The sequence below is a fragment of the Pan paniscus genome, chromosome 5, assembly GCF_029289425.2.
Source record: "Pan paniscus chromosome 5, NHGRI_mPanPan1-v2.0_pri, whole genome shotgun sequence".
In the NCBI taxonomy this organism is placed as follows: Eukaryota; Metazoa; Chordata; class Mammalia; order Primates; family Hominidae; genus Pan; species Pan paniscus.
The window spans coordinates 83029987-83052245 of record NC_073254.2 but is presented as its reverse complement, the minus strand read 5'-3'; the positions used below and the strand labels follow the sequence as shown (position 1 = coordinate 83052245).

Sequence of the window (22259 nt, the reverse complement as noted above, 5' to 3'; positions counted from 1 at the left end):
CATCTTCATAGGTTTACATGTGCAAGTGTACAGTTTATTTCTGCATTTTCTAATTAGATTAAATAATTAGGATGATATAAATACAGTGGTACATCTAAACCAGAGAGTGCTTGAATAGAAGAAACTATGATTAAATGAATGGAGACCGTTTCAAACTAGAAGCACACACAAATGGAGAGATCAAACAGAGGTCTGAAGGATGTTGAAAACACACAGATTAAGAGAGAATCTTGAGTGGAGACAGATCCAGGGACAGGCCCTTCCGGACTATTGGCACTCAAGAGTTTTATAAGGGCAGGAATACATAGATGCAGAGCTGAAAAAAAGATGCATCACAGTAAAAAATGGGAAGAGTGGTGGGTGGGAAAAAGTGGAGTGGTGGGAAAAGAGGTTTCCTTCTGTTGGGTAGGAGCCAGTTTCTGCTGCTCCAGGGAGTGGAGTCCAATCCATGGTGTATTGTTGTCTCACTAAGAAAGGCAAGGCCTGCCTGGGCACAGTGGCTCATGCTTGTAATCCTAGCTATTTGGGAGGCTGAGGTAGATGGATCACTTGAGCTCAGGAGTTTGAGACAAGCCTGGGAAACATAGAGAAACCCCATATCTACAAAAAATAAAAATTAAATTAAATTCAAATAGCAGGGTATGGTGGTACATGCCTGTAGTCCCAGCTACTAGCGGTGCTGAGGTGGGAAGATTGTTTGAGCCCAGGAGGTCGAGGCTGCAGTGAGCCGAGATTGCACCAGTGCACTTCAGCCTGGGTGACAAAAGTGAGAACCTGTCTCAAAACAAACAAACAAACAAAAAATAAGGTGGGTCCTCATTTAGGAATAAATTGTAAATTGAGAGTGATTCTTATACGTGCAAGGAAGGGGAAATAATTCTTATTGGATGAGTCTGCATCTGATAATGTCTTGACTTGTGATTCAGTGCCCTCAGCAGAATAGACAACAGATGCCCAAGTCCAAATGGTAGTCCAGCGGAATAAGCAGATGGGTGAATGAATGAATCATTTACCACATAACTTCTAGAAGGAGCAATGGGTCATAAAACATGGCAGTGAAACCTTGATGTCTCTATTACTTTGCTTATGTTTATCAGAGGTTTGGGTTTATTTTCACCAGTAAGTGGACCCCTATAAATGGCTATTTAAGAGACTTATATTTGTTGTGCAGTGATTCTCTTTTTACACATTGTTGGACAGAAAATGAGGACAGGGTAATGATTAACTTTTATCCCTATAATTTACAAAACCCAAAAGTGTTGAATGTTGTTACCTTTCTTGATTTCTTCAATGGTGTGTTTTAATTTTTTCTAATTATTTTGTGTCCATTAGACAAGTGTCTTTGAAGAGCTGAAAAAGGTTGACACGCATTCTTTTACAGAATATCATAAACACATTTAGTGAGGTGCCATTAGATACATATAATGTCTCTAACTTGATAAGCTGGGACAAGTAATATAAGCAACCCAAATTTTCTACAGATAACTGAAGTGGTTTCTTTCTTCATTTGTTCTTCAGGAATCTCTCACAAGTCCTGAAAGAGAATCCTGTTTTTATGTTTTAGACATTTAATAGTAATTTATTTTGGCTAAAGGATTTTGATGGCTAATGATTGACAGGCCTTTTTATAAAAGTGAATGGAGCAAACTAATTATTGACTTTGTAAGTCAATGTCTTGAACATACATGAAGTGCATAACACTTATTTGCTTTACCAGTGTCCCTATTTCCAAATGGATTCACTAGAAATTAAAAAAAATTAAATTATTAAACTTCTTTACTGTGTTGAAATTATAAACTAATTTGAAAATTAAGATAATGTTTAGATTTTTGGAGTCGGTCACTAATTCTTCAAAAATTCCAGTCAAATATAATAGTACATGCAATCACACATGTGTTTTCAATCCTAGTGACTTACTTGCATCTGAAAAAAAGGTAGCATCTTTCTAGAACTTATAATATCAACTTCTGCATATATAAAAAACAAATCTAATTGATTAACAATATTTATTTCTTTCCATAATTATTTTATTTCCTCTCATACTTAGCAAAGAGAATAGCTGGTAACATCTGCATTTACTAGGAATTAAGATTTGGTGTCCTTAACTAACTTGGACCCGAAAGCAAGAGTCCATGCACTGAAAAGTGTAAGCAATTAAAGCACTACCAAGGAAAGTGTTTTTCTACCACCAGAGAGAAGGCATTTACTCTCAGACCTTGAAAGTTATCATCATTTATGGTCATCAGGGGAAGCAGAGTTTTTCACACCCCAGGCACAAAATTGAAAGTGTCTGTTTCATTCTCTTCTCACATACTGAGCTCTGGGTGATTTTGTTAAAGGAAGCATTAAACAACCTGTCAGCACATACACATTGGATTAGGGACTCTTATCATGTGGAGGGGCTCTGGCCAGTTCAGAAAGACATTATTGGAAACTTAGGGGTGAGAGCATAAATGTAACTTAACACTTTTTGGCTCGAGGAATCAACTATAGTTCTTTTCCTTAGTGTTTTATATTACAAACCTGTTGTTTTTAATTTTGTGAGCACTAACAGCCTACTGTGCTTAAACAGCTTTTAATCAGAACACAATGATTAGATAGAGCCTGCATGATACTTAGATATTCAGAGGAGTTGCATTGCCCAGAAACACATTCAGAAGGCTGAATTTCCTATCTTTCTTTTTCTGATTCATCATACGAGTTCTCTTTAAGAATTATCATCTAGATACATTTTACAGTTTGTATCAGTCATCTGGTATATAGCAATATAAGTGTATGTCTCACATACATATTCTAGCACACACACATACACACATAGTTACTGTGACACTGTAACAGTATAAAAAAAATAAAAAATCAATGAGGGGCTGACATAAAATCTTTCAACTACAGCATATTTAACAAGGAGGGAAAACCTGCTTAGCTGGCTGCCTTTTTAATTTCAAGGTAACTTTATTGGTCCCAATAATGAATGTTCCTCCAAATTTGATTATAACAAATGTCCAGTTCCCTTACATCACAGGATGAATGTCGAGTTTTTTAGTGAGATAATCCTTTAGTAAAGGCCAATGTTTCAGACAAGGTTTTAGGAGAAAAAGTCTTTCAAAATATAGTCAATTATTATCATCATCTTTCTGCAATTTCAAAACTCTGTCTTCCCCTACATAACAACCTCTCTGACTTATTAACAAGCTTCTAGAAAAATAACCTAAAACCACTCTGTTGCTTCTTCCAGTTCATTTATTCTTCCTCAGAATATTACAATTTGATTTTTGTTAACATTTTTCTCCAGAAACTGGTGGGTGAACTTTTGTAACACTGGTGCTCAACAGATGCTTCTTTTTCCATCTTTGGTTCTTGTGACATTTTTTTCCTTTGTCTACGGCCAGCCTCTCTATTCCTTAACTAATTAGGCATGTACCTCTTTCTTAGCCTAGTTCTTGATTGCTGATTCCCAATTCTCAGCCTTCTTTTATTTTAATCCTCAAAATCAATTCAATCAGTTATTATGGCTTCCACCATCTCCTGTGCAGACTCCCACAACCATATGTTAATGATCTTTTGTGAACCGAAGGCCCGTATTTCAAATGACTTGTGCCTCACAACATTCCACTAATAGGAATGATATTCAGCAAGAACACACACAAAGGACTGATGGATTAGTGGTGATGGCAAGCCAGTTGTTAAATATTTGAAAATCATTTCTGCCCAAAAGCAACTGTATTAGTCTGTTCTCACATTGCTAATAAAGACATACTTGAGACTGGGTAATTGATAAAGGAAAGAGGTTTAATTGACTCACAGTTCCACACAGCTGGTGAGGCCTCACAATCACAGTGGAAGGCAAATGTGGAGCAAAGTCACGTCTTATATGGCATCAGGCAAGAGCTTGTGCAGGGGAGCCCCCATTTACAAAACCATCACATCTCCTGAGACTTATTCACTACCAGGAGAACAGTATGGGGAACAGAACTACCCTCATGATTCAATTATCTCCACCTGGCCCCACCCTTGACACATGGAGATTATTACAACTCAAGGTGAGATTTAGGTAGGGACACAGCCAAACCATATCAGCAACTCAAATGCAATGATAAACCTGCCGTTTTCCCTATAAATAATCCTAGATTCATTCCCCATTTTGAGAATGGGACTATAAATTCTATGGTTACATAAGCCAACCTGGTCATTAAAATTCCAAATTTTCTATATATTTTTGCCAATAATTATTTTTAAGTTCAATAGCATTCATAATTATTCTCCCACCCTTACTGCCAAAATACCTTTTTTGTTTAATTATTCTGAATAAACCTGACTTTGCCATTTCTTACGATGTAGTCCTAACCCCTCCAGTTGTACACTTTGGTTGCTATCAGAGAGAACATAGCATGATGACAATTCCTACTCAAACTTTTTAAATGGCTTCCCCATTTAAGAAGTATGTAATGTATAGTATATATATATGGCAGCAATATGTAAATATATACTATTTTGCATTTTACATAGGATTAATTATTCTCTGGCTCCCACTCACCTATCCAAAATCAAGTCTTCTTTCTGCTCACTTCATATCAAACCCCATGTCTCCATAATAATAAATTATGTCTACTCCACCTCCCCATCCCTCAGACCTTTCCATTACCTAAGCCTGTGTATATGTAATATTGTCTCTGTCTACAATGACAGCCTACATATTATTTACAAGGAAGACACTTGATCTTTCTTCAAATTTCTAATTACAACTCCTCTACTTCTTCAGAGAGGTCAGAAGACATCTTTTTCTATTTTTCCATATTGCTTCTGCATGTTTATATTTATAATAAAGTAAATGCTCAGCTATATTTATATTCAGGGGTAGCTAATTGAGTTGAGAAATTACACTCAATTAATGTATACTCAATTAAATTTAGTTTTATATTAAAATTTATATTTTATTTGGGAAAAATATAGTTATGAAATAAGAGGACAAATGTAAATTATGAAAGGTTTTATTTATGTTTCATCCTTTCTTTAACTGAGGCCTCTATTTAAAAGCTGTTCATTGAGCTCCAACAATGTGACAGGAACTGTCCTTGCCTTGTTGTATAAAAAAATAAACAAAACATATTTTTTACTATCATGGAACTTTTAGAATGGTTTCATTTACGAAAAAGTCAATGAAGCACATTAATGTTATAGAAAAAGTCACAAATATCTGTTTAATGATCAATAAACATACTGCTAATGGAGTAAATCTGAATCTAAATCTCTGCATGCTTACAGATACAGAATTATCTTATTTCCTTAAAGGCATATGTATCACATCAAATATGCTCGTCAATTTTGTTTTTATGTCTATTTTTGTTTTATTTTATCTTGTATACTATGGAGTCATGATATTTACAGTATGTAGATGTATGTATATCAATTTGCATTATTTGTGGGACTGTGAAACAATAGCATTTTATATTTCCAATAATATAAAAATAGTATGTTCAAATAGGTAAAATGCAATGGTAAATATAATAAGGGAAAAGATTAATAAATGTAATAAGCTACTGGTATACTTAACAACCTTCAATTTTTAAAGCAATTTGCTGCAACAACATAAAATGGAACCAAATAATAGCATTTAAGGTAGCTTTCAAACTATTTTCCTTAAATATAGCTTAATAATGAAGACAATAAGCTAATTATCTAAATAGAAATTTAGAGAGTGGGCTGGCATGTGGGCAAAACTCTGTAATAAATGTTCTCACATTTTGGTAATCTCATACAAAACAGAGACTGGGGATGGTCTTCCAATTCCTTTTCTCAAACTATATTTTTGGTGTGTTATTAAGTGAATCCTTTGAAATATCCAGTGAAAATCACTATCTTAGTGGACAAATCACACATGCTAAATAGTATTGAGAAATGTAATACACATACTATAGCCATAAGATGGAAAAACAGACTGACATTGGAGCAATTTTTTAACGAGAACAGTAAACTTCTATTATACTTTGGTATGATAGATAAAAATATATATGTTAGTAGAGTCACTCAAAAACTTTTTTGAAACCATGCAGATGGCCCCACTAGCCAGAAAATATTTCTAAAGTTTTTCTTTTTCATTTATCAATATGATGATTTTCAATAATTATTTTCAATAATTAATATTTCAAAACATCTATAGAAATACCTGGATTTTCCCATGAAGGTCTGGAAATCCACCAATGAAGACAGATCCTGATTTTGGCAGGGGTTTTCCGAGTACATGATTGATAGATTCGCATATTTGTGTATTCCTCCCTAAAATAGTCAGCTCAGCTTTACATGGATCCAATTCTTGCCTGTAACCATTTAAGAAAGAAATGAATGGTTTTAGTATGAGTCATATAAACATTTATCTGACAAATTAATTAAACTATTATCAAAAGAATAATTTAAGTAAATAGATTATTTCACAATAAAACAAAGCCAGAAGCAGATTAATCTGTTATAAATTAGAATCCTTAATGCTTTAAGTACATAAACACAAAGTTACAGTTTGACAAAACAACAAATTATAGCAATCAACCAATGAAATAAATAAATCCTGATAAACAGATCTTTCTCAATTGTAACTGAAACAATGATGGATTACAGTATTCCATTTTAGCTTTTTACATTATTAAATTTTCTGTATGAGTGAAAAATATTAAAAAGAATCAAATTTCAATGCAGTCATACAGTGTACAATATATACTTAGGTGGAAAACAGATATTTGCAGACAGTAATTAGTTGTAGAAATATAAATTATACCAATAAGCAAAGCACAGAAAAATGAACAAATGAATAAATCAAATATAACTTAATTAGGAAGATCAGAGTAATAATTTCCATATGCCCATTCTTTTAGAAAGATGAAAAAGACAAAATACTTTGTCAATACTTTAACATGTAGATATGCATGTGTCATTTACTCTAGCCATATGTTTAACTAACTGTTTAATCCAGAGATTGGCAAACTATACCCTAGGCCAAATCTTGCCTGCCATCTCTAAGTAAATAAAGTTTAATTGGCACACAGCCATATGTTTCTTTACATATAGTCTATGGGTTTTTTCATAACAGAATTGAATAATTGAAACAAGACTTTAAGTCCCAAAAGCCCAAAAATATTTACTATCTAACCCTTATAGAAAAAGTTGGTAGATGCACTATTCAATTTATCTATTAACCAAGCAAGTAAGCTTTACCATAATCCTTTTCAAAATAATAGTACACATTCTTGGGAGGAGCCAAGATGGCTGAATAGGAACAGCTCCGGTCTACAGCTCCCAGCGTGAGCGACGCAGAAGACGGGTGATTTCTGCCATTTCCATCTGAGGTACCAGGTTCATCTCACTAGGGAGTGCCAGACAGTGGGCGCAGGTCAGTGGGTGCGCACACCGTGCGCCATCCGAAGCAGGGCGAGGCATTGCCTCACTTGGGAAGCGCAAGGGGTCAGGGAGTTCCCTTTCCGAGTCAAAGAAAGGGGTGATGGATGGCACCTGGAAAATCGGGTCACTCCCACCCGAATACTGCGCTTTTCCGACGGGCTTAAAAAATGGCACATCACGAGATTATATCCCGCACCTGGCTCGGAGGGTCCTATGCCCACGGAGTCTCGCTGATTGCTAGCACAGCAGTCTGAGATCAAACTGCAAGGCGGCAGCGAGACTGGGGGAGGGGCGCCCGCCATTGCCCAGGCTTGATTAGGTAAACAAAGCAGCCAGGAAGCTCCAACTGGGTGGAGCCCACCACAGCTCAAGGAGGCCTGTCTGCCTCTGTAGGCTCCACCTCTGGGGGCAGGGCACGGACAAACAAAAAGACAGCAGTAACCTCTGCAGACTTAAATGTCCCTGTCTGACAGCTTTGAAGAGAGCAGTGGTTCTCCCAGCACGCAGCTGGAGATCTCAAAACGGGCAGACTGCCTCCTCAAGTGGGTCCCTGACCCCTGACCCCCGAGCAGCCTAACTGGGAGGCACCCCCCAGCAGGGGCACACTGACACCTCACAGGGCAGGGTATTCCAACAGACCTGCAGCTGAGGGTCCTGTCTGTTAGAAGGAAAACTAACAAACAGAAAGGACATCCATACCAAAAACCCATCTGTACATCACCATCATCAAAGACCAAAAGTAGATAAAACCACAAAGATGGGGAAAAAACAGAACAGAAAAACTGGAAACTCTAAAAAGCAGAGCGCCTCTCCTCCTCCAAAGGAACGCAGTTCCTCACCAGCAACAGAACAAACCTGGATGGAGAATGACTGACGAGCTGAGAGAAGAAGGCTTCAGACGATCAAATTACACTGAGCTACGGGAGGACATTCAAACCAAAGGCAAAGAAGTTGAAAACTTTGAAAAAAATTTAGAAGAATGTGTAACTAGAATAACCAATACAGAGAAGTGCTTAAAGGAGCTGATGGAGCTGAAAACCAAGGCTCGAGAACTACGTGAAGAATGCAGAAGCCTCAGGAGCCGATGCGATCAACTGAAAGAAAGGGTATCAGTGATGGAAGATAAAATGAATGAAATGAAGCGAGAAGGGAAGTTTAGAGAAAAAAGAATAAAAAGAAAGGAGCAAAGCCTCCAAGAAATATGCGACTATGTGAAAAGACCAAATCTACTTCTGATTGGTGTACCTGAAAGTGATGCGGAGAATGGAACCAAGTTGGAAAACACTCTGCAGGATATTATCCAGGAGAACTTCCCCAATCTAGCAAGGCAGGCCAACGTTCAGATTCAGGAAATACAGAGAACGCCACAAAGATACTCCTCGAGAAGAGCAATTCCAAGACACATAATTGTCAGATTCACCAAAGTTGAAATGAAGGAAAAAATGTTAAGGGCAGCCAGAGAGAAAGGTCGGTTTACCCTCCAAGGGAAGCCCATCAGACTAACAGCAGATCTCTCGGCAGAAACCCTACAAGCCAGAAGAGAGTGGGGGCCAATATTCAACATTCTTAAAGAAAAGAATTTTCAACCCAGAATTTCATATCCAGCCAAACTAAGCTTCATAAGTGAAGGAGAAATAAAATACTTTACAAACAAGCAAATGCTGAGAGATTTTGTCACCACCAGGCCTGCCCTAAAAGAGCTCCTGAAGGAAGTGCTAAACATGGAAAGGAACAACCGGTACCAGCTGCTGCAAAATCATGCCAAAATGTAAAGACCATCAAGACTAGGAAGAAACTGCATCAACTATTGAGCAAAATAACCAGCTAACATCATAATGACAGGATCAAATTCACACATAACAATATTAACTTTAAATGTAAATGAACTAAATGCTCCAATTAAAAGACAAAGACTGGCAAATTGGATAAAGAGTCAAGTCCCATCAGTGTGCTGTATTCAGGAAACCCATCTCATGTGCAGAGACACACATAGGCTCAAAATAAAAGGATGGAGGAAGATCTACCAAGCAAATGGAAAACAAAAAAAGGCAGGGGTTGCAATCCTAGTCTCTGATAAAACAGACTTTAAACCAACAAAGATCAAAAGAGACAAAGAAGGCCATTACATAATGGTAAAGGGATCAACTCAACAAGAAGAGCTAACTATCCTAAATATATATGCACCCAATACAGGAGCACCAAGATCCATAAAGCAAGTCCTGAGTGACCTACAAAGAGACTTAGACTCCCACACATTAATAATGGGAGACTTTAACACCCCACTGTCAACATTAGACAGATCAACGAGACAGAAAGTAAACAAGGATACCCAGGAATTGAACTCAGCTCTGCACCAAGTGGACCTAATAGACATCTACAGAACTCTCCACCCCAAATCAACAGAATATACATTTTTTTCAGCACCACACCACACCTATTCCAAAATTGACCACATACTTAGAAGTAAAGCTCTCCTCAGCAAATGTAAAAGAACAGAAATTATAACAAACTATCTCTCAGACCACAGTGCAATCAAACTAGAACTCAGGACTAAGAAACTCACTCAAAACCGCTCAACTACATGGAAACTGAACAACCTGCTCCTGAATGACTACTGGGTACATAACGAAATGAAGACAGAAATAAAGATGTTCTTTGAAACCAATGAGAACAAAGACACAACATACCGGAATCTCTGGGACGCATTCAAAGCAGTGTGTAGAGGGAAATTTATAGCACTAAATGCCCACAAGAGAAAGCAGGAAAGATGCAAAATTGACACCCTAACATCACAATTAAAAGAACTAGAAAAGCAAGAGCAAACACATTCAAAAGCTAGCAGACGGCAAGAAATAACTAAAATCAGAGCAGAACTGAAGGAAATACAGACACAAAAAACCCTTCAAAAAATTAATGAATCCAGGAGCTGGATTTTTGAAAGGATCAACAAAATTGATAGACCGCTAGCAAGACTAATAAAGAAAAAATGAGAAAAGAATCAAATAGACGCAATAAAAAATGATAAAGGGGATATCACCACCAATCCCACAGAAATACAAGCTACCATCAGAGAATACTACAAACACCTCTACGCAAATAGTAAAGTAGAAAATCTAGAAGAAATGGATAAATTCCTCGACACATACACTCTCCCAAGACTAAACCAGGAAGAAGTTGAATCTCTGAATAGACCAATAACAGGATCTGAAATTGTGGCAATAATCAATAGCTTACCAACCAAAAAGAGTCCAGGACCAGATGGATTCATAGCCGAATTCTACCAGAGGTACAAGGAGGAACTGGTACCATTCCTTCTGAAACTATTCCAATCAACAGAAAAAGAGGGAATCCTCCCTAACTCATTTTATAAGGCCAGCATCATTCTGATACCAAAGCCAGGAAGAGACACAACAAAAAAAGAGAATTTTAGACCAATATCCTTGATGAACATTGATGCAAAAATCCTCAATAAAATACTGGCAAAACGAATCCAGCAACACATCAAAAAGCTTATCCACCATGATCAAGTGGGCTTCATCCCTGGGATGCAAGGCTGGTTCCACATATGCAAATCAATAAATGTAATCCAGCATATAAACAGAACCAAAGACAAAAACCACATGATTATCTCAATCGATGCAGAAAAGGCCTTTGACAAAATTCAAAAACCCTTCATGCTAAAAACTCTCAATAAATTAGGTATTGATGGGACGTATTTCAAAATAATAAGAGCTATCGATGACAAACCCATAGCCAATATCATACTGAATGGACAAAAACTGGAAGCATTCCCTTTGAAAACTGGCACAAGACAGGCATGCCCTCTCTCACCACTCCTATTCAACATAGTGTTGGAAGTTCTGGCCAGGGCAATTAGGCAGGAGAAGGAAATAAATGGTATTCATTTAGGAAAAGAGGAAGTCAAATTGTCCCTGTTTGCAGACGACATGATTATATATCTAGAAAACCCCATCGTCTCAGCCCAAAATCTCCTTAAGCTGATAAGCAACTTCAGCAAAGTCTCAGGATACAAAATCAATGTACAAAAATCACAAGCATTCTTATACACCAATAACAGACAAACAGAGAGCCAAATCATGAGTGAACTCCCATTCACAATTGCTTCAAAGAGAATAAAATACCTAGGAATCCAACTTACAAGGGATGTGAAGGACCTCTTCAAGGAGAACTACAAACCACCGCTCAATTAAATAAAAGAGGACAGAAAGAAATGGAAGAACATTCCATGCTCATGGGTAGGAAGAATCAATATTGTGAAAATGGCCATACTGCCCAAGGTAATTTACAGATTCATTGCCATCCCCATCAAGCTACCAATGCCTTTCTTCACAGAATTGGAAAAAACTACTTTAAAATTCATATGGAACCAAAAAAGAGCCCGCATCGCCAAGTCAATCCTAAGCCAAAAGAACAAAGCTGGAGGCATCACGCTACCTGACTTCAAACTATACTACAAGGCTACAGTAACCAAAACAGCATGGCACTGGTACCAAAACAGAGATATAGATCAATGGAACAGAATAGAGCCCTCTGAAATAACGTCGCATATCTACAACTATCTGATCTTTGACAAACCTGACGAAAACAAGAAATAGGGAAATGATTCCCTATTTAATAAATGGTGCTGGGAAAACTGGCTAGCCATATGTAGAAAGCTGAAACTGGATCCCTTCCTTACACCTTATACAAAAATCAATTCAAGATGGATTAAAGACTTAAACGTTAGACCTAAAACCATAAAAACCCTAGAAGAAAACCTGGGCATTACCATTCAGGACATAGGCATGGGCAAGGACTTCATGTCTAAAATACCAAAAGCAATGGCAACAAAAGCCAAAATTGACAAATGGGATCTAATTAAACTAAAGAGCTTCTGCACAGCAAAAGAAACTACCATCAGAGTGAACAGGCAGCTGACAAAATGGGAGAAAATTTTTGCAACCTACTCATCTGACAAAGGGCTAATATCCAGAATCTACAATGAACTCAAACAAATTTACAAGAAAAAAACAAACAACCCCATCAAAAAGTGGGCGAAGGATATGAACAGACACTTCTCGAAAGAAGACATTTATGCAGCCAACAGACACATGAAAAAATGCTCATCATCACTGGCCACCAGAGAAATGCAAATCAAAACCATGATGAGATACCATCTCACACCAGTTAGAATGGCAATCATTAAAAAGTCAGGAAACAGGTGCTGGAGAGGATGTAGAGAAATAGGAACACTTTTACACTGTTGGTGGGACTGTAAACTAGTTCAACCATTGTGGAAGTCAGTGTGGCGATTCCTCAGGGATCTAGAACTGGAAATACCATTTGACCCAGCCATCCCATTACTGGGTATATACCCAAAGGACTCTAAATCATACTGCTATAAAGACACATGCACACGTATGTTTATTGCAGCATTATTCACAATAGCAAAGACTTGGAACCAACCCAAATGTCCAACAATGATAGACTGGATTAAGAAAATGTGTCACATATACACCATGGAATACTATGCAGCCATCAAAAATGATGAGTTCGTGTCCTTTGTAGGGACATGGATGAAATTGGAAATCATCATTCTCAGTGAACTATCGCAAGAACAAAAAACCAAACACCGCATATTCTCACTCATAGGTGGGAATTGAACAATGAGATCACATGGACACAGGAAGGGGAATATCACACTCTGGGGACTGTGGTGGGGTGGGGGCAAGGGGGAGGGATGGCATTGGGAAATATACCTAATGCTAGATGACGAGTTAGTGGGTGCAGCGCACCAGCATGGCACATGTATACATATGTAACTAACCTGCACAATGTGCACATGTACCCTAAAACTTAAAGTATAATAAAAAAAAGAAAAAAAAAACAAAAAAACAAAATAATAGTACACATATTATAAAAGACACCTACATAGCATCCAACAATCAATGCCATTCTGTTCCATGAATATGTGACATTCTGGTTTTCATATATTTATATTGAATTATGGCATACATAATAAAGAGGGTAAAGGATAAAGCTCTATGAAATATTATATTGTGAACATAGTCAAGTAACCACTACCCAGGACAAAAGGCACAAAATTACTACCTAGACTACTCCACCACAATATACACAAGCATGCACACACATGCACTGACACACATGCACACGCATACTCTCTCTCACAACTCTTCTATCCTCATTCAACATTATGTTTTTGAGATATACATTTTTGAATTGAATAGTTTATTTATTTTCAAGATATATAGTCAGATACTTCACAAATTATTCTAATGTTGGTATACTGTGAAATTTTAAATTGTTGAGCTATGAATAATGCTGCTATAGACATGCTTGTATGTATTGTTTGATGTACAGAAATGTGCATTTCTGTTGAGCATTTAACAAAAAAGTACTTAGAGTTCTATGTTCAGTATATGTGCTCTACTGATTTTATATTTTGCAAGGATTTTCTTTTTACTTTGGGTATCTTACTGTTTTAGTTTTTTAATGGTGTTGTTTAATAATCAGAAGTTTTTCATCTTAATTTATACCAATTGATCAATCTTTTCCTTAATAATTAGTATTTTGTTGTTGTTCCTGACTTACTCCATTTTTGAAACTATATTTTAGTATTGACATTTAGATCTACAATCCACCTGAGATTGGTTTTTATATAGTCCCAAGTATGTATCAGTTTTTATTTTTTCTCTATGGAAATCCAATCGACTCAGTAACATGAGTGGAAGAAAACTATCCATTCTCCACTGTTCTGTAGTATCGCTTCTGTCATAAATCATGTCCATATATATGTAGGTCTGTTTCTAGACTCTCTTTTCTGTTCTACTGGTCAATTTTTCTATCTTTGTACCAATATATCAATGTCTTAAGACTTACTCTAAAAGTACAGTATTTAATACACAGTAGAGTAAGTCCTCCTACTTCATTTTTTCCCCCTTAACATTGTTTTGGCTGTGTGTGTGCACGCATGTGTGTGCACACAAGGGTGTGCGTGTGTGTGTGTTCCTGGGCTCTCTCTCTTTTATTGGTTCATATTTCTACCTTTGTGTCAATATTACACTGCCTGATACTGATACTGCCTAACGCCTTATAAGTATTGATATTTTGTATAGTAAATTACCTTACTTTGCTCAGTTTTTTTAATTGAGATAATTAAATATCCCTTTCTTTCTCTCTTATGTGTAATGAATTATGTTTGCTGGTTTTCAAAAGTTTGGGTGTATTCTTGGAGTAAGTTTAACTTGGTTATGATATATGGCTTTCTTATATAACAGTGGATTTACTTTTCCATATATTAAGGAATTTTTACATACAGTTAATAAGGGATAGACCTTTCAATTTCAATCCGTGTACTGCTCTGGTAAAATTTTAGTATCAAGCCTATGCTGTCCTCACATTCAGAAAGATTGTGTTACACTGATGTTATATCTACCTTTTATGTATGATAGAATTCACTAGTATAGCCTACTGGGCCTGAAATTTTCTTTGTGTTTTCTTTGTGGAGATGATAAATATGGATTACATGTATTTAGTTGATATAAATTATCTATGATCATGTCTGTTTTGTCACATTGTATTTTTATAGGATTTTTTAATCTAAAATTTCAAAGTTATTGGCAAAAATGTTTCATAATTTCCTTTTGTTATTGGTATTGGTTTTGGAACTCCCACATCTGCCATTTTTTGGTATGGTATTTGGCTAATTGTGTCCTTTCTAATTTTGTTTTGTAAATCAATGTTGGTAGAAAGCAGAAAATTTCAAAGAACACACTTTTGGCACTGTTGATAGTCTCCATTCTCTGTTTTCTACTTCATTGACTTCTGCTCTTTATGATTTCCTTCCTTTAACTTTCTCTGTGCTTTATTTACTCTTTTGTTTCTAAGGTTTTTAATCTAACATGTGCTTTCAGGATAGAAAATTTTTTCTAAACATAAATTTAACCATATTCAACAAGTTCTATTTTTCATTATTATCTGTTCAAAATATTTTCTAATTTCCTTTGTGATTGTTTTCTTTGGCCTCAGTGGTATTTAGAATTGCATTGTCAAATTCACAAATACACAGGTATTTTTCTGGTCATTTTTTAATATTCCAATTTTAGCTCAAATTGAGATTGTCCAGAAAATATTATCTTTAAACTTTTAATAATTTTATAGGTATTTAATAATAGGTATTGAAGGTAGATGCCAGGAAAGGCCAAGTAACTGCTGAACACCATAAAGTTGTGGCTGACCTACATTGATATTATTTACATGCTTACCACATTATTACACAGCAAGTTTTAAACTTGAACACGTGTTAGGAGACAGAAGGAGAGGGATTAAATAGGTCAATCCTGTAAATGATTCTCTTTCAGTAAGAAACTTGAACACGCGTTAGGAGATGGAAGGAGATGGATTAAATAGGTCAATCCTGTAAATTATTCTCTTTTAATTCTTTGAAATATGTTGACTCAGGCTGCATTGCCCAGCATATGGTCAATTTTAATGATATTTTCATGACACTGGAAAGTCTGTTGTTTGGTGAAGTGTTCTTGATATGTGAATATTGTCAGGTTTTACACACACACACACACAAATATACACACGTTCAAACACATTTATCCACATATACACACATACCACAAATATACAGACATTCAAACACATTTATCCAGGTTTATAATACATTTAGAATAAACATAATAAAACAGTGAAATCATGTCTATGATGTATGCACCTTTTTTCTTCTTGAGAAAATATTTACACATATTCTTCAAATCCTCCTATCTGTATAATGATATAAACCTCATAGACCTAAGACCAGGTATGGTCATGCAGCCAACTTTGGGGCTTTGATAAAGAAAGCTTTGACAATTTTTTGAAAATATCAGTGATATTCCCTATGTTAAGACTATGGGAGAAAAATGGTTCAACATTTTTAGAAACCACTGGATATTCTTGGATTCTGTATTTAGAAGCAAACTAGAAGCTTTCTGGGTTAATTACTTCTTACAATTAAACTGTTAAAAATATCTGAGGGAGAATATAGCTTCCAGGAAGCTATTCATTAAATGATAAAAATAAAAAAGCACAACTGCTTTAATAATTCTCTAAAATTTAATGTTTGGAAAAAGTTTGTACTGTTTTATGATATTAAAATAGCAACAATAATTATTCACTAACACTTTGCTAATGAACTCATTTCTTATAAATGAAACACATTAAGATATCAAATATATTTATTTGATCTTTGATTATGACAACTGAAAGACTAACATAAAACAATATATATGAACTCTATGTTTTCTTTCCTTACTATACAAGCAATATAAGCTCATTATAAAATTTTATAAAAATAAACAAATTTACCCAACATCCACACTGGGCTTTTATAATTATATCAATTGACCTAAAATATAGGTCAATAACTATATATCTGGATTTATTTTCTGGTTTTCACCATTTTCTCTTATATGACTATATCACTATTTAAGTGAATGCCATTATTGTCTGTTTAGTTTATTTTTTGAAATTATAGAATCACACCACAATTATATAGTAATTAATACTTGGGAAGTCATCTCACCCTTGTTTAGTTATTTTCTCATAAGGAAAATTTATTCACTAGAGATGAATTATTGAATCAAATTATAAGCAATTTTAATGATTTGTCATCAAATTGCTGGCCTGCTCTGCAAACTTTGTACCTGTTCATCTAAAACCTACAATTACATAAGCCAATTCCTTGAAATAATTTTTTTAATATAAGTTTTCTGTTAGTTCTGTTTCCCTGGTATGACCCTGACTGAAATTTTGGTACCTGATGTATGGAGAGTATCAAGATGACTGAATTTTTGACTCATTGTACAAAAATATCTCTTATATTTTCTTATTTGGAGCTGTATTAGTGCTGATGGAGTATAAAATTTGACTTTTTAATTGGAGCTGGTCCTGATAATAGTTTCTGTTAAAATCTCAATTCATGTCTCTCTCAAATAGTATTAGCTGCATGGAATTCAGTTCCTTAAGATTTTCTCCCATTTTGTAGGTTGTCTGTTCACTCTGATGGTAGTTTCTTTGGCTGTACAGAAGCTCTTTAGTTTAATTAGATCCCATTTGTCAATTTTGTCTTTTGTTGCCATTGCTTTTGGTGTTTTAGACATGAAGTCCTTGCCCATGCCTATGTCCTGAATGGTATTGCCTAGGTTTTCTTCTAGGGTTTTTATGGTTTTAGGTCTAACGTTTAAGTCTTTAATCTATCTTGAATTGATTTTTGTATAAGGTGTAAGGAAGGGATCCAGTTTCAGCTTTCTACATATGGCTAGCCAGTTTTCCCAGCACCATTTATTAAATAGGGAATCCTTTCCCCATTGCTTGTTTTTCTCAGGTTTGTCAAAGATCAGATAGTTGTAGATATGTGGCGTTATTTCTGAGGGCTCTGTTCTGTTCCATTGATCTATATCTCTGTTTTTGGTACCAGTACCATGCTGTTTTGGTTACTGTAGCCTTGTAGTATAGTCTGACAAAGGGCTAATATCCAGAATCTACAATGAACTCAAACAAATTTACAAGAAAAAAACAAACAACCCCATCAAAAAGTGGGTGAAGGACATGAACAGACACTTCTCAAAAGAAGACATTTATGCAGCCAAAAAACACATGAAAAAATGCTGATCATCACTGGCCATCAGAGAAATGCAAATCAAAACCACAATGAGATATCATCTCACACCAGTTAGAATGGCAATCATTCAAAAGTCAGGAAACAACAGGTGCTGGAGAGGATGTGGGGAAATAGGAACACTTTTACACTGTTGGTGGGACTGTAAACTAGTTCAACCATTGTGGAAGTCAGTGTGGCGATTCCTCAGGGATCTAGAACTAGAAATACCATTTGACCCAGCCATCCCATTACTGGGTATATACCCAAAGGACTATAAATCATGCTGCTATAAAGACACATGCACACGTATGTTTATTGCGGCATTATTCATAATAGCAAAGACTTGGAACCAACCCAAATGTCCAACAATGATAGACTGGATTAAGAAAATGTGGCACATATACACCATGGAATACTATGCAGCCATCAAAAATGATGAGTTCATGTCCTTTGTAGGGACATGGATGAAATTGGAAATCATCATTCTCAGTAAACTATCGCAAGAACAAAAAACCAAACACCGCATATTCTCACTCATAGGTGGGAATTGAACAATGAGAACACATGGACACAGGAAGGGGAACATCACACTCTGGGGACTGTTGTGGGGTGGGGGGAGGGGGGAGGGATAGCATTGGGAGATACACCTAATGCTAGATGATGAGTTAGTGGGTGCAGCGCACCAGCGTGGCACATGTATACATATGCAACTAACCTGCACAATGTGCACATGTACCCTAAAACTTAAAGTATAATAATAAAAGAAAAAAAAGATTTTCCGCAGAACAGCAATGGATCAGGTGATTAGCCTTTGACTATCAACTCTAAGCTAGAGAATTGCTATGATTTTTGAAATAAATAAATGAACAGAGAAAAAGGATTTTGGGGAAAAGTGAATATATCATGGGGGAAATTATTTATAGATATATTGCATTTGAGGTTTTTCCTTGAAAGTTAGGATTTTTATTATTTTAGAGAATTTCTATTCATTGTCACAGAAGGTAGTCAGCTTCACCATCAGGAATACTATTGTCTATATAATAATTGTGCAGGTTTTCACCTTTGGATAAGTATGGGAATTTTTCTTTCATACTTAAAATTCTTCATGGTTATTCTTGTTTTCAAAGATATTATCTTATCTGAAATAAATTACCCATTGTAAATGAATACAAGGATGGCACATCATCTTTTCTCATACATATATTCAGAGAGCTGGCAGCTATGTTGCAGGAAGATGAAAGATAAGCACGCCTCCATTATAACTACGTAGGCCATCAGGTTTTCTTTGCCATAGATGCAATTCTAATATTTCATCTAGCAGGTTGTTATTTTATTCAAAAGGCACACTTTTTAACAGCAGTCGTATCTTTCCTCTTAGGCTTATTAGAGCAGAGGCAATCTTGTGCTGATTGTGCTCGATTGAATCTAACATGAATTGACTGAACGTAGAAAAACAGTCCTACAACATTATTGTTTAGCATTTGCTGATGAACAGTTTGCTTAGCTCACCATGCAGTGTAAATTTTTTCCATCAAGGCTTTTTAAATGCTTTCTCTAAAATCAGCACCGAGGGTGCTTTAAAGGTCAAATGAGCAGAATAGTTTTTCTTTTTTGCATACTTGTATGTAAAACTCTCTTGAGGACCACTGGTGTTTGAACTACCTTTAATTGTTCTTCCAAACTTACAGTGATTGCTCAGGTTTGTCATTTGGACTGACATAATAGTAATCACTAACTACTCTCCACTAAATAGAGTATGGAAGAAAAATTTAGTGAGCCATAAATTCTATCCATTAAGTTTATGTATTCAGAGTAGATGCCTGGAAAGGTCAAGTAACTGCTCAACACCACAGAGATGAGGGTGACCTACTGTGATATTACTCACATAGCTACCGTATCATTACACAGCAAGTTCTAAAGTTGCACAGGTGTTAGCAAAGACTAAGGAGATAGATGAAATAGGCAAATTCTGTAGGTAAATATTCAAAAAGGCAGAAAATAGCAAAATTCCATCGTGTTGGAAATCAACTCTCTCATCTGATCATTTTTGAGCATTACGATCGTCAACCTTCAGAAATTACTGACTCAAACCTTAAGCTTAACAAAATTGTTCTTAATTGAAAGCAATAAACCTTCCTATAAAACCTGAGTATGTGTGTATCTACTTTGTTGTTTATCATATTTGCATTAAAAATTGATTCCATCAGTTGTAAAAATATAAAGGAATTAGTATGAAATAAAAGCAAATGTACACTTTTAAGAAAGATTCAGGCCTGTAAGTTGGCTATTCCCACAAATATAAATAAAAATTATAAGCATCAACTTAGATTTTTGATGAAGACACACTTTTTTTATTGATACATGATACTTGTACATATTTATGGGCTACATGTGATTTTTGGGGCAATATTTTTATCTTAACAAATTACCCCATATATCTACAGATATTTTATATATAAGTAAATATAAAATATATTCATTAGCTTAAAAATGCTTATTAAACTGCAACTACAAATTGATTTTTAAAGGGATTTAAATAGATATAGTGGATATTTCTGTTAGGGAGACTTATTCAATTCTCATATTTATTCAAGTTCCACAGGTGACATGGAACTGTCCCCAGATTCCAGTATATCTTGTCATATCTCTGAAAAACTTAAAATGAATTTCCTCACTTAAAACTTTGAATGGTAGACTATTGCCAAAAGAATTAAGTCTAAACGCGTTCATTTGGAATTCAAGCCCCCACGTTTCCTGTTTAGGCTTTTCTTATTTGGTTATCTATATCTATGACAGCTCAACAACAGAAATTTTATGCTGTACTTGTCAGTCTCTTAGTTATCTTACCATGTCCACTCATCTACGAATTCTTCTGGCCCTTTGCTGAATCCTGTTTCCCCACTTGCCAAGGTTTTTATTTTGCCAACTGATATATTACTTATAATTAAGACTTTATCTAAGATCCACCTATTACCTAAAAAGTTTCTAATATTTTCAGTCTTAGTGATCTCTTTAATGTCTAACACCATTAAAGTGTGCCACTCATTTTTGCACTCAATTACATATTGCTTTCTCCTTTTATGTGATTGTATGATATTTATGTTTTGTTTCTCCAGTAAAAAAATAACCTCTCAATTGGCAGAGTTGTGATTTATCCACCTTTGATTTCTTAATAAAACTTAGGCTTTTGATTAAAGACTTAGAAAATAAAATTTTGAGTTTTAGTTGATAGGAAAAACTGTGTTCCTAGAAATGTACCAAATATTCCCTTCTATCCTAAATAAATGTGTTTCTAAGGTAGTGACCTTTTCATTTGCAGGAAGCCATCAAGTTGCCAGGTGCTTAAATGGCACCTCCTTCTATCACAGATTGCTTCTGGTCTTTATGTTAGGATCAGATCATTCGTTTGCCCATGGGGCTTCCCACTGGCAAAGTAACTGTTTGCATTCATTGAGCACTAGTCAGATTTTCTAACATTGACGGGCAATTGAACAAAGATTAGCTAAAAATTTTGAATTCAATATTAAAAATACCATGCAATTCAATTGTTCTCTGGCAAATTCTAAAGTAAAGATTATTCTGGTTGATTTTTTTCTTTTAGGGTACATACTCTTAAGAACCATGTAAATAGACCTTCTTTTTCCTTTTGTGTTTGTATGTGGGACAAAAAATATTTCCATATCGTGTTATGATTCTTCTGAAAGGACTGCTAGAACTTCAGATCTTTCCACCGAATAGATTTTAAAATATGTTTTTGCATTTGTGATTGAGATTAATTATCAGTGATATGGTTAATACTCCACATTAATCATTGTGATTCTAATTATATTATATTTCAGGAGCTGTAAAACAATACTCAATAATAAAATAATTGACATTAGATTATTAAATACTAAGATCATTGAAAATTTAATCAAGAACAATATATCCAATTATCGTTATCATTATAAGCAATTAAGCCACATCTAGTAATATTCCCTTGAGATAAAATATAGACTTTATAAAAAGAAAACACCAAGAGATCTAGGTTAATTTAGCATACATTTATATTTTATATTATTTGGCAAAATTGTGTTAAAATATTTAAAAATATGGTACTTGACAATTTATGAATAGTCACAAAATATGTCTTTGAAATTTTATTTTTCTTAATCATTAAAAGGATAAAAAAAACAAAGTAATTCTTTTTTTCTGAGACGGCGTC

The 22259-nt window shown here is 35.3% G+C and overlaps 1 protein-coding gene across 1 annotated transcript in view; it reads right to left on the bottom strand.

Moving 5' to 3' along the window:
* LOC129398099 (protein eyes shut homolog) overlaps nt 1–22259 on the bottom strand; it is a 222918-nt gene that overhangs the window by 7657 nt on the left and 193002 nt on the right. Inside the window, exon 5 of the mRNA XM_055114411.2 lies at nt 6164–6314. Within this exon, the coding sequence (XP_054970386.2) occupies nt 6164–6314 (151 nt within the window). The remainder of the gene's footprint in view (nt 1–6163; nt 6315–22259) is intronic.